The sequence below is a fragment of the Nipponia nippon genome, unplaced genomic scaffold (assembly GCF_047370975.1).
Source record: "Nipponia nippon isolate SJK-2023a ecotype South Korea unplaced genomic scaffold, ASM4737097v1 scaffold_1, whole genome shotgun sequence".
NCBI lineage: Eukaryota > Metazoa > Chordata > Aves > Pelecaniformes > Threskiornithidae > Nipponia > Nipponia nippon.
In genome coordinates, this window is record NW_028262290.1 from 78,102,076 (window position 1) to 78,115,284 (window position 13,209).

Below are 13,209 nucleotides of genomic sequence, written 5' to 3' on the forward strand. Positions count from 1 at the left end.
CGCTCTCCCGGCGGGTACCTCCGGGCGCCGCCCGCCGCCCTCTCCCGCGGGGCCCGGCTCATCCCGCCCCTCTCCGGCCGCCTCCTCGGGGCCGCCGTGGGTCCGGCGTGGCGCGGCGGTGCCCCGGGGGGTGCTCTGGCTCGGGAGCCGGACTTGTCCCCGTGTAGGTATTGATGAAAAGAGCGTCCTTCAGCGACAGCAGTCCCCTTCCCCGCAGGCTGGCGGCGGGTACGCGCTCTGAGGGGCAGCGCGGGGGCCGGCCGGGCGGGAGGCGAGGCGAGGCGCGGCCCGCTGCGGGCGGCTTCTGTTGCTGCAGCGGCGTTCAGGCCTCCGGTGTGGACCTGGCTTTAGTTCCCTGAAATCAGCGTCATTCCTCAGGGACAGCTCTCCCCCTTCCCGGCGGGGTGTCCGGTGGTCCAACCGCGTTTTTCTGGACGGAAGGTCAGCCTTGGGCCGCGGAGCGTTTCACATGCGGGTTTCATTGACGGTTTTTATGGCTTTTCTGTTTGTCTTGGTCGTAGAGTGAAAGTGATTCTGAGCGAGTCGCTAGCCGTTGAAAAACCGGCATGGGAATGGCTTCATGGCTCTGAAGGCACGGTCCCACAACCCGCTTTAAAGCCACAGAGAAGTGTGTAAAGCTACTGCAGAAGTTTCTTGCGTTTTTGTCCTGCCCCTGGCCACGCAGTTTGACATTTTTGACAGACCAGGTACATGAAGCAGGTAGTCTGGTATTACAGTACAGGTACGTAATTGCTAGGGCCAGCACATCTGGTTCAGTGAAACTGTGTGGCTAGCATTCATAGATGGCTTGTTCGCTCCTGCAGTGTGTTGACTTATGGAGCTGAGGAACTCCCTCTTAATCTTTTGTGGACTCTTAGTTTTCTGACTTTTCCGAGTTCTGGGTCAGATGAGCTATAATTTGGAATTTTATCCTTAGTTTCATGTTAAGCCTTTCTTTGAGCCAGCAAATCCTGGGTTGTTTTCCCAGCTTAAACATTGTTTTGGTTTTTGATGTGCGACTACCAGCACATCAAGATGTTAAAGGCTGCTGGTGTGGTAATACTATTAAAGTTAGAGGGATTCTCTAGAAAGCTCAATAGTCAAGAATTACCATTTTTTCCCCTCTTTATTTCAGTTGAACTCGTATGACATAAGTGGAAGTGGCATATCATCTTTGAAGAGTGTATGGTGCAGCAAAGCAAAGCAAGAGCAATGTGGGCAGTATGTTCATCTGAGTGCAAGTGTGTTCCTGGTTTATGATTGTGTTCATCTGCAGGTAGGCATGACTAATTTTCCTTTCTTTTAGCAGGCATCACTTGATCACTTTGTGCATGAAGCTATTCTGGTTGATGACAGAGAGAAACCCCACAACTTGTGTAGTTTAGATCGAATCAGGATCAAAGGAGTTTATTGATCTATTAATGACATAATTAACTGTCAGGCAGTTAATTTAACTACAGTTTAACCAGTTAATTGAACTATATATTCAAGATCAATAGCAACAATGCAACAGATACGATACTAGGCACTTACAAAACGTTAATATATGCCTACAAATATTTAAACAGCCTTCTATATCTAATTCCAAGGAATTGTCTAATCGTGGCCTGCCCCTTCCCACAAGCACACGTTTGCATTGTTACATATGCACACCATCCCCTCTCTCGGGAGGAATGCATTTCAAGGATGACCCCCTCTTCTGGCTGTGTGGGTTCTCTTGTTTATACACGCCTTCTGTGGGAGATGTGGTTGCTCTAACTTTTGCCTCTCTGTGCGATCTACTAGTCCACACACCAGTTAGAAAGCTTCCCTCAAATTCACATACATGCACCCAAGATGTGGGTAGCTACTTTTTGCACCCTTTATTGTTACTGTACTACCCGGAGTGGAAGCAGCTCACAGTGTCTTATGGAGAGGCTGCTCTGTCTGGCCTAGGCAGAGGTCACAGCGCTGTTAGGGCAACATCTGGCCATGTCAGACCACATCGTGACAGATGTTCTTTCTGTTGCCCTCTCTTCTCTCCCTACTATTGCAAATTTTCATGCTTCTCTTGTACATCTTCCCAAGCTGACTCTTTTGTTTGAAGCCTCTTCGTAATCCCCTGGCTATAATGTTGGCAGCTTACCCCTCAGCTTTTTGTGTATAGAAGGCTTCTGTGCTATGGTGTGGTCCCAGTGGAAAACTGATTCTCTTTCTCCCTTTCTGAGGTATGAAAAAGAATGTAGTAATGAAATGCCGCTTCATCTTTATTGTTTTTCTCCATTTATAGTCAGGCATTGCCACCTGCTGACAAGAGAACACTTAGGGTGAAAACATGGCACATGACTAGGATGACTCTGTATTACTACAGGGATCTGTGGGCATTTAAACTGTATTTAAACTGTTTCACATGAATCATCATAATTTGTGTGGTATCAAATTTCTTTGTATTTCTTTTGGAAAAGGAGGGTGAAAAATCATTTTGTGGATTGTTTTGGTGTATGTGTCTTCTTCTGTGCATGTGCACATGGAGCCAGTTATTTAAATTAATTTATTTAAAGTGACTGTTAAGGTAATTATTAATTTTTTTAGGTAATATAATGTAATCAATTTAAAGTGAAAACTATAATGGAAAATGTAGTAGAACAAAATACAATGAAAGCCTTAAAATTTTTTAGTAATTAAATTTTTCATGGAATTCATGTATGGTACAGGCACCATACTCTTAAGAGGCTATCACTTAGTTTCACCACTTTTGATTTACAAGTGTGCTTTAAAAAAAGAAATTCTAATAGGAGAAACCTTCCACAGTACTGTGGGGAGAAATATCATGCCATGTCAAAAGAGCATAGTATTCTTCTTATGCAGTTGAGCTATGTTTGTTTTCCCTTGAGAGAAACAGGAAAAAGATATGCCTCAAATTACTTAGCCACAGGTTGCCATAAATCAGTGTGTGTGGTTAGGACACTGAATGCGTTCTGTAGTTGAATCTCTGTGGGAGCAGTAGGTGAAGTACAGCAAACTGGGCGCAGGCACATGAAAACAACTCAAGTTGGAAACTCAAAGTTACTCAGTTGTAATTCTAGGTATTTGAGTTCTACTGCAGCTCTGTAGCAGCAACAAAATATTGACAGAAAATTAATTTGTAATATACGCACAAGCGACATTCTGCTTGTCTCTTATTCACTGCTTCTTGAAGTTGCCCTTCAATCTGTTGTATTCTGTGTGTGTCAAAATCCATGAAGGAGAACTTCTTACATTCAAACTTTCATGGGACAGGTGAATGGATAAGGGTATGCATCTTATTCATCCTACTGCTTGCAAGACTTTGTGAAGGAGTGGCATTTTACACTACAACAGATTTCTCCAAGATGGTTTCTTATTTTTAGGAGAAAAAAAGCCCAAACAGTCAATTCTGTATTTGCACTTGTGTAAGAAGCTGCTTTTTCAAATATGAAATGAAAAACAATGTTTGTGTTCTAAAATATAGACATAGTGGACAGTAAAGCATAAAGGTATTCAGGCAGAAAATACTGATTTCAGAAAAGAAGAAACCGAGAATTTTAATTTTTTTTTTTCGCAGGCATTGTAGTTTGACTTCACCAGGTCTACGTTTTGTTTTTGAATACATCTCAGAAAAGTGACCAAAGCAGTCACTAACTTAAAGTGGAAAATACAACTTACGTAATTAAAATAGTATACATTTTCATGAAGCAAGTTTCTTTATTGTATTGTTTACAAACTAGATTCTTGATACTGGGGATGTTGCAATATTACTGCAACATCAAGGTAGTACAGCACATATGACCAATACCACGAGTGCTTCGCAACCTGGCCTACAAAGCTTGGGTGTGAGAAATGGCTTCTCTTCAGAGTAGATGCCTCATTTCCAAGTTAAGTGCCAATACTGCTATCCTTTAAAGTGTCTCTTTTTAATCTAATAGGTAAAGCAAAATCTTGCTGTTCTGCATGCAATAAATTCACTTTTTTTCCTTCTTTTTTTTCCCCTGCAGTATCTTAAAAAAAAAAAAGTGCTGTTTTGGGAAATGCGCTGTGATTTAAAAAGGAGGTTTTTGCTCCTCTATGCAACACAAAAGGGGCAGGCAAAAGCCATAGCTGAGGAAATATGGCAGCAAGCAGGTGCCCATGGACTTGAAGCTGATATGCACTGTATAAGTGAAATGGACAAGGTGAGATACTCCATGCTGTTTTAAAAAGTAGGTATTTAAGAGCTGCATTTTTCTTCATGTGCTTGAGTGGTGGCTGTTAATAATCATGAAGGCTGAGCACATGCACCCACCTAAAATATGCCATCTAGTTTTAAATTTTTGTTTCTTATGAATCAGTAATTTGGACCAATATTCACAAATGCTTAAGAGCCTTCTGCCAAAGGTACATCTTTCTTGTGATTTTTCTTATTACGACAGTAAGTGAATATATCTTTGATCTGTCTTCTAACAACAGTGCCGTGACGTCTTGAAAACTATGTGTGCAGTAGTGAATGAATTCTGTATTTATTGGTCAGCTCTCCTGTTGTTAGACATGACACATTTTTTTCTGTTGTTTTTGTGTTGCATTGAGGTCCTGTGTACTTTTAACTGTGGGCTCCAGCATGACCCTGAGCTTTTGTGGGGTCTTCTTGAGTTACTTAGCATATGCACTCACTCCAGTTCACACTGGATACACTCAAGTTATATTCTAGAAAGAAATAAAAAGCGTGGCTGGAGCAAGGAAGTGGCTTTTTACTATTTGCTGTTATCCAAGGGTAAGGATCTGAAAACTGTTAGTGTCTGTCTGTAACTAAAAACAATATGGACTGTAATTTCCTTCACAAAGTACTTGCAACTGTATGTCCTGGAACAAAAACATTTAAAAAAACCCAAACAAACAAAACTTGATGGCCTGGTATTTCATTTGAGATGAGCAGAAAATAACAACTAAGAGAGTGTTTTTCATGCACTTGAAAGTGTGAGGAGTTTATAAAAATAATTTAGTTCCCTTTTAGCAGGTTGCTTTCTTAGGGATACACTACATGTTGGGTAGCTGGACATCTGCTTTTGAATGAATGTTCACTGAGTATGTAGCAAAGTGTTAACAAAGAGACTTTTATGCAGCCAGCAGGGAATGTGAAGATTCTCCTTATATTCTTCCATTTCTTCCATTCTGTCTGATCCCATCCTCTTCCTTCAGCAATCATTCACAGCTTGAGCAGGCTGCTCATGGCTGTTGTGTGGCATTGCTGTCCTCAGCTGAGGAGTACTTTTGAAGGAAAGAGAAAGAATGGGACAAAGAGGTAACACTAAGGATATAGGAAGAAGTGGAAGGTACAGTGAAAAACTATGTAATTGTGTAAGGTTCTTGGTCTAGTGATATGTCAGACCTTCCAGTAATTGACACAAATTAATGCAGGACCTCTGTTGCCAAATATTTGGCTTCCAAAAGGTCTTTAAGTTTGCAGAGGAGAACGTGCAGTGGAGCAAGCAAGAATTTAGTGAACTAATCGTAACTCTGTTCTAATACACCACTTTTTATTTTCTGAGCTTGTATTTATTTTTTTTTAATTATTTTAATGGAACACAATTTATGGTAAATTTTTATGTGATACTAGTAGACCCTTGCTTTTTTTACTTGAAGAATTTGCTTTTGTTTGTAAATGCAGTAGTCCCCTGTGACAATGCACTGCAGAATCTGTTGTATTTGTACTTATCAAATCAGCTGTGGAAGTTTTGAAAATCTGGGTTACTGCAACAGGACCCTTAAGGCCTGTTTTTGCACAACTTATAGGTCATTTTTGGAAATCTCAGGAATTTTCAGATACTTGGAGTACGCCTGAACTTGTAAAGGGCAAAACCTCTGTTGGAACGTCCCTGGACCACAACTCACTGAAGTCTAGCAAAGTACTTGAGGAATATCCTTGCATGCTTTCTCTCTTCTTGTATGCTTCTCTAGGCACCTGCTATTGGCCACTGTCAGAGGCAGGATACTGTTCCAGATGGTAATTTAAGTTGCTCCAGGCAACTGCTTTTAGGTTCTTCCGGAAGGTTTTGGAAAAAATGACAACAGCAAAACCCCTTGATACTCTGTTTCTTTGCATTCCTAACCTTTTTGGATTGTAGGTATAAGGGGTAACTTTTTACATGGCTTGAGGAGGGGATAAGGTTTGAGTGATTTGTTGAGTGAAGTGTTTAGAGCAAAACTCCTCAAACTCTGAAGTTTTGAATTGCAGTCCTGAAACTGCTTGGAATGAAACATAGCATCTCTTGCAATCTTTATTTATATTTTCTCATAACCTTACTATTTTATTAAACTTGGAATGCTGGGAGAGAGTTTAAACTGAAACCTACAGGGAGCAGTAAAAGGAGCTTGGGTTGCTTATTATGGCAAAAAGGAGGCTAAGGTGTGACCTAATAACAGCCTACTTGAGCCGAACTTTTCTTGGCAGCAGAAGACTCTGCAACAGGAGGCAAAATCCACCGAGTGCAGCCTGATAAACTCAGATTTGACACTAGTGGAGAAGTTCTTCTGGATGGAAGAGGTTGCCCAGAAAAGCGGAATCTCTACCCTTAGAAGTTTCCAAAATTCAGTCAGAGTCATAGCTGACCTAATGCAGCGTCAGCAATTCGTCCCACTTGGAGCGTGGGGTGGGAGTAGGTGACCTCCAGAGGTCACTCCCGAGCAAGGTGTCTGTGGAGCTGTGTTTCCCATGGGTCGCTAACTGTCCGTGTGATTCAAAACCCGTAGCCCATAGGGGTGCTGTGAAAGAGTGCGTTGTGCGGGTGACCTGACAGACAGCACACGAGCACAGTGCTGCAGCCTGCTATCAGTCTAAAGCTGGAATAATCAAAGAAACAGAATGCTTTTTACTTGAGAAGTAATAAATGGTTGCATGAGACCTGAATTTATGGAACTGATGCACAATCCCAAACACAGGTGGTTCTTGTTGACCTGGTATAATGGGAGTAGCCCCCATAAAACCATGGGAAATGTGGAAGATCGGTATTAGCAAAGGGGAGAGCAATTAATTGGGGGCAGGGTGAAGGGGCCAAAATGAATCAGACTGTAGAGCACAGTGACTGATTATCTCTGTTCAGAGCTACCTTAGGTCCCCCAAAGCACAGGGGTTTTTTGTGGGACAGATGTAACATGGAAGTTATCAGACAGAACCAAATGATTCCCAATGCAACTTAGAAATGATCCCCACAGTTTGTACGACCACACCCCAGTTATCTGTGTGAAATTATCAGTGTTATGGCTAACTGTGTGATTGTGATTATCGTACATACAAAAATACTTTTTTCCACTTGACAAAGCAAATACTGTAGGAGTTGTGTAGTTAAGCTGTTGCTGTCTGAGTGCAGTTGTGAGTATTCTTTGCATATGTACTAGCCTGCCCAAAATGCTGCCCTTCGGCGTTTGTGTATGTGATCATAGGATGATTCAGGTTGGAACGGACTTCATGAGATCATCTCGCAGCGGGGTCAGCTGAGGTCAGAGCAGGTTCCTCAGGCCTTTACTGAGTCTGGTCTTGAAAACTCCAAAACTCCAACGAAGATTATAAGTTGCATCCCCAAAATTACTTGTAATTACTTGAAAGTCTTTCTGTGGTTTAATACAAGTAAGATGAGATTAAACATTTTTGTGTGTACCTTTGGGAAAAGGAAGGGTGGAAGATAATATCTAAGGCCACAAATAGGTATCAAGTGGCACCTTGTAACTTACTTGTTCTATTACTTGTAGTATAACCTGGAAACAGAAAAGGATCCTGTAGTTATTATTATTTCCACTACCGGTACTGGAGACCCACCAGACACTGCCCGCAAGTTTGTAAAGAAAATTCAAGACAGGACCTTGCCACCTGATCATTTCGCACATCTCCAGTATGGATTACTAGGTGATTTAGTATTTTCTATATTATTGCAGCACTTGTCTGTCAGTAAATAATTTTTATATTTTTTTACTTGTGAATAAGTTGTTTGGGTTTTTTTAAGTGCTTATAAAACATTTATTTTTATAACATGAACAACTTTTTTGTGTAATATCCTCTATGAGCAAGAAAGGAAAAGTGTCACAGAAATGATCTGAATGTAAGCTACCAATTTAATTTTTTTATAGTTTAATTTTCTTTGCATAAACAAAATATGATATAAGCTATCTATAACTGTTGAAGTTTTAATTTCATGTCAAGTCTCTGTGGACTAGATGAGTTTACTTTGCAAGTAATTGGGCATTTTTCTATACAGAGGGAAAGGCAATATAAAATGTTCTTAAAAATAAGGTTTTAAGATCATCCCATCCCTTTAAATTTGTAATATTTTTTTTTTAATTTTTAATGTCATACTTGTCAGTAGAAGATATGTAACTTCAGGTTAAAGATTGATATGCAAAATGCAGATTTGGCAAAATGCATTTGATATATCTTGATCTGATGGTAGGGTCAGTTTGTTGAATTTTCAGATTGTGTTTAAACAAAGTCCAGAAACTTCTATTTGAACCTAGGTTATTTTTGCCTGACAAGTTTAAGTTGATAGGTAGGAATCAGGAAACTTCTAGATTTTTAGTGAGGAAAGTACCCACTAGAAGGAAATTTCTAGTGGATATATAATGTGGACGTCTGAAATGCATGCATCCTAATCATGTAACGTTTTGAGAAGATGTTATGCTATTGTCTAGTTATACATAACAGTTTGTAAAATGGTTAGGTTTTTCATAGCTGACTGAATGCATATATGCATATGCATATATGAAGATAAGCATTGTATTAATACTGATTTTTGTGTAACAGATATTATTATAGTATCTAAGTTATAATATGTTTTGTGATTCTAGTCTAAAAAGTTACCAGTCTTAAAATACATTCATGGTATCTATTTCAGCTTCTCCAATGAAGTGTTCGCTCTAAGTACTGTACTTGAGAAGGAGCAGAAGTCTTTTTAAAAAAAAGAAAAAAAAAAAAGAAAAAAAAATAAGACCTTTATGAAGGAGAAGGGAATAGTCCATTGTTAGGTGGGGATGATAAGGATCTAGTGGTTTGAAACTGCACACAAGAAAGGGTCAGGCTGTGAAAAATTATGATAGTCAGGATAGTGAAACAGTGGTGTGGATTACTTACAGAATTTGTGAAGACTACCTAACCAGTGATCTGTGGGATTGTTAGATAAGCATGTGCTAAGGATGAGGTATGTGTGGTTGGTCACTTTTAGGGTGGGTCAGTGGTTTAGTTGATCTCTTAAAATCTCAGGTCCTCCATGAACATGCCTCCTGAGTCCACTGACTATTTGACTGATAACAAAGAGCATCTTCTTCTAACAGAACATCTTCATGACTGTTAAAGGGCAGAAAACCCAGCGCAGTGAAAATGAGATCTACAAGGAAATCTCTTATTCCCAGGGAGGAGGATGTTGGACCAGATTCCCTTATGCACATTTTCCTACATTTCTTACTTCATATTGTTTAAAGTCACTCCTGTGTTTGATTTTTTTTTTTCAAGGTTCCAATATTTTTGTATTACTTTTAATACTCTCTCCCTTATGTTGTTGATATATATTAACAATTTTAACCTGTAGATGAGATTCACATACAGTTTATCAGTTTCACTCTTTTTCTAATTATTTCAGTTCCTTACATTTTTCGTGTAAGAGTGGTTTTATATTTTTTAAGAGCCTCAAACTAAAACAACATTCTTCTGAAATGTGAAATATCGAAAGCAAAGTGTTTACAGAGAAATCCTGTGTCTTACACCTCTGAAGGGGGAACTACTTTTTCAGCTCTACTTTGGGAAAAACACCTTTTTTTTTGAAGGTCATAAAAGTGTCCTGGTAATATGCACTTTGCTATATCAGATTCTTCTGTTTCCTGCAAGAAAATCCTGTGTTGTGTTTGCAGATCTTTGTCTGTGTAGCCTGGGTGACTGGCTGATTGACATGATTCCTCTTTCCTTGAATTTGCTAGGTCTGGGAGATTCGGAGTACACATTCTTTTGTAATGGTGGAAAGACAGTAGACCGACAACTTCAAGAACTTGGTGCCCAGCACTTCTACGACACAGGATTAGCAGATGATTCTGTAGGGTAAGAGCTGAATGAGTTTGGATTTTATTTCTTCCAGATGCAATAATTATATGTGAATTTGGCTAAACATTCTGAAGTCTTTGAAATCAGTTGAACCTGGATACTCAGCACCTCATAGGAATGAGTCCTGTCTGAACACAGTATGCCTTTTCAATCTCAATTGCCATTAAATAAAACTTCATTTTTCAAGTGGGAGCAAACATCTGCAATGCCTGGAAAATATTTAGCAGTTTTAGAAATTAAGTAATTCAGAATAATTGGAGGGATTTAAAAAAGTAGTCTGTTTACTAAAGCAAATGAAAATAAATCCAGTTCCCAGTACGTGTGGTACCGGCTAATGGGCATCTCTTTCTACATACACATCAGACTTTTATCCAAGCTCACACCTTGCAGTATAGCTGCTTTAGGCAAACCCTACAATGTTCTTTAATTTTTTTCTCTCTTCCATAAAACATCCTTTTGCTTGCTTGTTTGTTTGTTTTAAATCACTGTCAAGGAATTATGTAAGAAGGTTTTTTTGATTACTGTAGAGGAATTATGTAAGAAAACTCCCTTCCTGTTCTGTTGCTCTTTCTGACCAGTAGACTGCAGTCTTGGCTTATTTATTTTGAACTGCAGATTATATTGGTTCTGTGTATGATGATATGAGACAGTTGAACACAAACATTGCCATAACCATAAAACTTGTATCTTGTGTTCTAAAATAATAAAAATTGAACATTAGTGTAAGCTATTGATGTTGCTGTTGCACAGTGAAAGGTTGCAACTTCCTGTCATAAAGTTCAGCATAAGAAAATAAAAATGAGAAACTGGAAGAAGAGCGAAGCTGTTACGCACTTCAGACTCCATAAATTTACATAGTGGTAATAACTAAATGAAAATTTTTTTTTAACAAAAAAGTCATCTTCGTAACAGCTGCAGATATATATTAAAAATGGAAAATTAATAGTATTTTAAGTTTTCTGGTCTTTTCATTATTTGTAAATTAACAGTCCAGTGAGTCACAATAAGTCAACCATTCCTTTCTCTTTTTTTTTTTTTTTTTTTTTTTTTTTTTCCCCTCCCTCCCCAGTTTGGAACTAGTGGTTGATCCTTGGATTGATGGACTTTGGCTTGCCCTCGAGGAAGCATTTCTATTGCAGAAAGAAAAAGAAGGCATGACCAGTGATGCTGTTTCTAGCTCTCTCTCTGCAGCCCCACACGTTGGGCATGAACTAAACTTAAGCTCAGAAGTACAAAATTTGAAGCTAGATGAAAGAGTGAGGAGTGCTGATGTTCTGACACAGAAACTGGTTGACATCCATCTTGTGGCTTCAGCTGCAGACACCGAACCTTCACTTGTTCATTCTGTCCCTCCTGTCTCTCAGTCTGCTCTTAATATCCCTGCCTTGCCACCAGAATATATAGAGGTGCAGTTTCAGGACACCCACGGTGAGGTAAGGACTTCACTTTGAATGATGAAAGCCACCGGCTCTGGTAGGAACATGAGTGTATACTATACAGCTCAAAAGAGCAAGTGGATACTGATGTAAAGGCGATAACGTCCCTGAACGCAGGAGATTTTTGAATTGTAAATGAAAGGTCCATTTATATTGTCAAAATGTAGTCACCACCGTATGAGTTATGAGCACTGATGTAAAAGTATAATTTAGCTAAATAATAATTTGATAAAGGAATGGCATTGCAGTGCCAGGAATGGAAGAATTAAAATCCTCAGTGGCTTATGTTAGGACGGTGAAAACATCTTCCTGTAGAAAGGAGTATAGTACGATTTCTGTTCAAATCATTAGTACTTGCAGAATGCCTTAAGAGGGTGTAAAATTACTCAAAATCTCGCTGCATATTTAATAACAGAGAAACTTGTCAGTGTAAAAACACGATCATAATTTTAGTATTGGAAATAGAAGATGAACTGTGGATTGAAAGCCAGTGTGCTTTTCCTACGAAGCCATGTTGAACAAAGACCTGCTGTACAAGAGAAGAAAGCTCTTTAAGGGACAGGGAGCCAGGAGCTGAGTGTGGTAATACAGCCAACCGCATTCCCCGATAGCCAAGCAATGCAAACCAGGAGATGGCAGCCAGGATCAGCCAAGAGTGCAGATCATCAGACAAGTTTGTGGGAAGGAGGCAGGTCTGGGACCAAGCCAGGAAGTCGGTCTGCGGATCCCTGGATCAACAGTATCTGTGGCCAGCTGTGGGCATGGTTGTGGCTGAGCTGTCGACCAGTACTCCTGTGATGTAGCTCGGGCAGGGACTGAATACCCAGGGCTGAGCTGAGATGGGGCTCCTGGGCCCATGAGGAGAGGCGAGGGTGGTGTCCTCTGGTGAGGCTGGTCAGGACCATGAAAGCCCATTAGTATCCTCAGGGCCCTGATGCTCTCTGTGTTGAGAGTGTCAATGGTAATGCTGAGAGAGTCATTTAGTCTAGCTGATATAATTATGTAAGAGTGTATGAATTGAAACACTGGATAATTTTGCCTTTCTTTTAAACCTCATATTGTGGTTGGTTTTGCTCAGGTTGTTGAATTACATAATCCAAATTACTGAAACAAAGATTTATGATTTAGATGTACTCTTCGATTAAAGACTTAATACATGGGTTGAAAGTGATGCTATAGTGGTTAAAAGAGCCCATTTTCTTATTTTAAAGTCAGCATATGTTCAGGCTGATCTCTGAAATAATTGATCAGGTTCTAATATTGATGCCTTAACTTTTCTGTAAATAAAAGAAAAGTAAATTTTGCTTTCAAACAGCAAATTGAAAAAGCTGAATCTGTTAATCTGGAATTCAGTGACAGATTAAAGATTATAGTCCAAATTTCAGGTATAAAGCTGGATGGTTGTCTTGAGCCTTGGAAAGAATCAGGTTTGGCTTTTTTTCCTTTGGTGCTATTTTTGACATGGTTGGCTAGACCTTGTCAACAAGTAGGTCCCATGTAGGGTCATGTTTGTTTTTACAAGTATGACACAATTCATGTCCATTTCCAGTATCTCACATTGCAACAACCATGGGTATTTTTTGCCAAGCACAGCTGAAGTTGGCTTGTTTTGAAATGCATCAATTTGTGGCTTGGATATCTGCGAAAAGAGACTCCCTGCCATTTAAAGAAGGCTGGGTACACGGTCTCTCTAATTACTTATATGATCTATGTCCTGGGCTGTTG

The 13,209-nt window shown here is 39.7% G+C and overlaps 1 protein-coding gene across 16 annotated transcripts in view; it reads left to right on the top strand.

Annotated features, from left to right (window-relative positions):
• Positions 1 to 22: 22 nt before the first annotated feature.
• The window catches only part of MTRR (5-methyltetrahydrofolate-homocysteine methyltransferase reductase), a 32,658-nt gene continuing 19,471 nt past the window's right edge, over positions 23 to 13,209 (top strand). For 3 of the 16 annotated variants that reach the window (XR_015705394.1, XR_015705392.1, XR_015705398.1), the window contains exons 1-7: positions 23 to 228; positions 522 to 742; positions 1,136 to 1,276; positions 3,993 to 4,169; positions 7,717 to 7,870; positions 9,928 to 10,045; positions 11,118 to 11,481. Coding sequence is in view for 13 of the 16 variants with exons in the window: in XM_087760443.1 (XP_087616569.1) it covers positions 4,026 to 4,169; positions 7,717 to 7,870; positions 9,928 to 10,045; positions 11,118 to 11,481 (780 nt within the window). In the remaining 3 variants the exon portion in view is untranslated. Of the gene's footprint in view, positions 442 to 521; positions 743 to 1,135; positions 1,277 to 3,992; positions 4,197 to 7,716; positions 7,871 to 9,927; positions 10,046 to 11,117; positions 11,482 to 13,209 lie in introns of those variants that run through there. The other 13 variants (XM_087760443.1, XM_087760430.1, XM_087760402.1 and 10 more) reach the window with 13 other exon arrangements.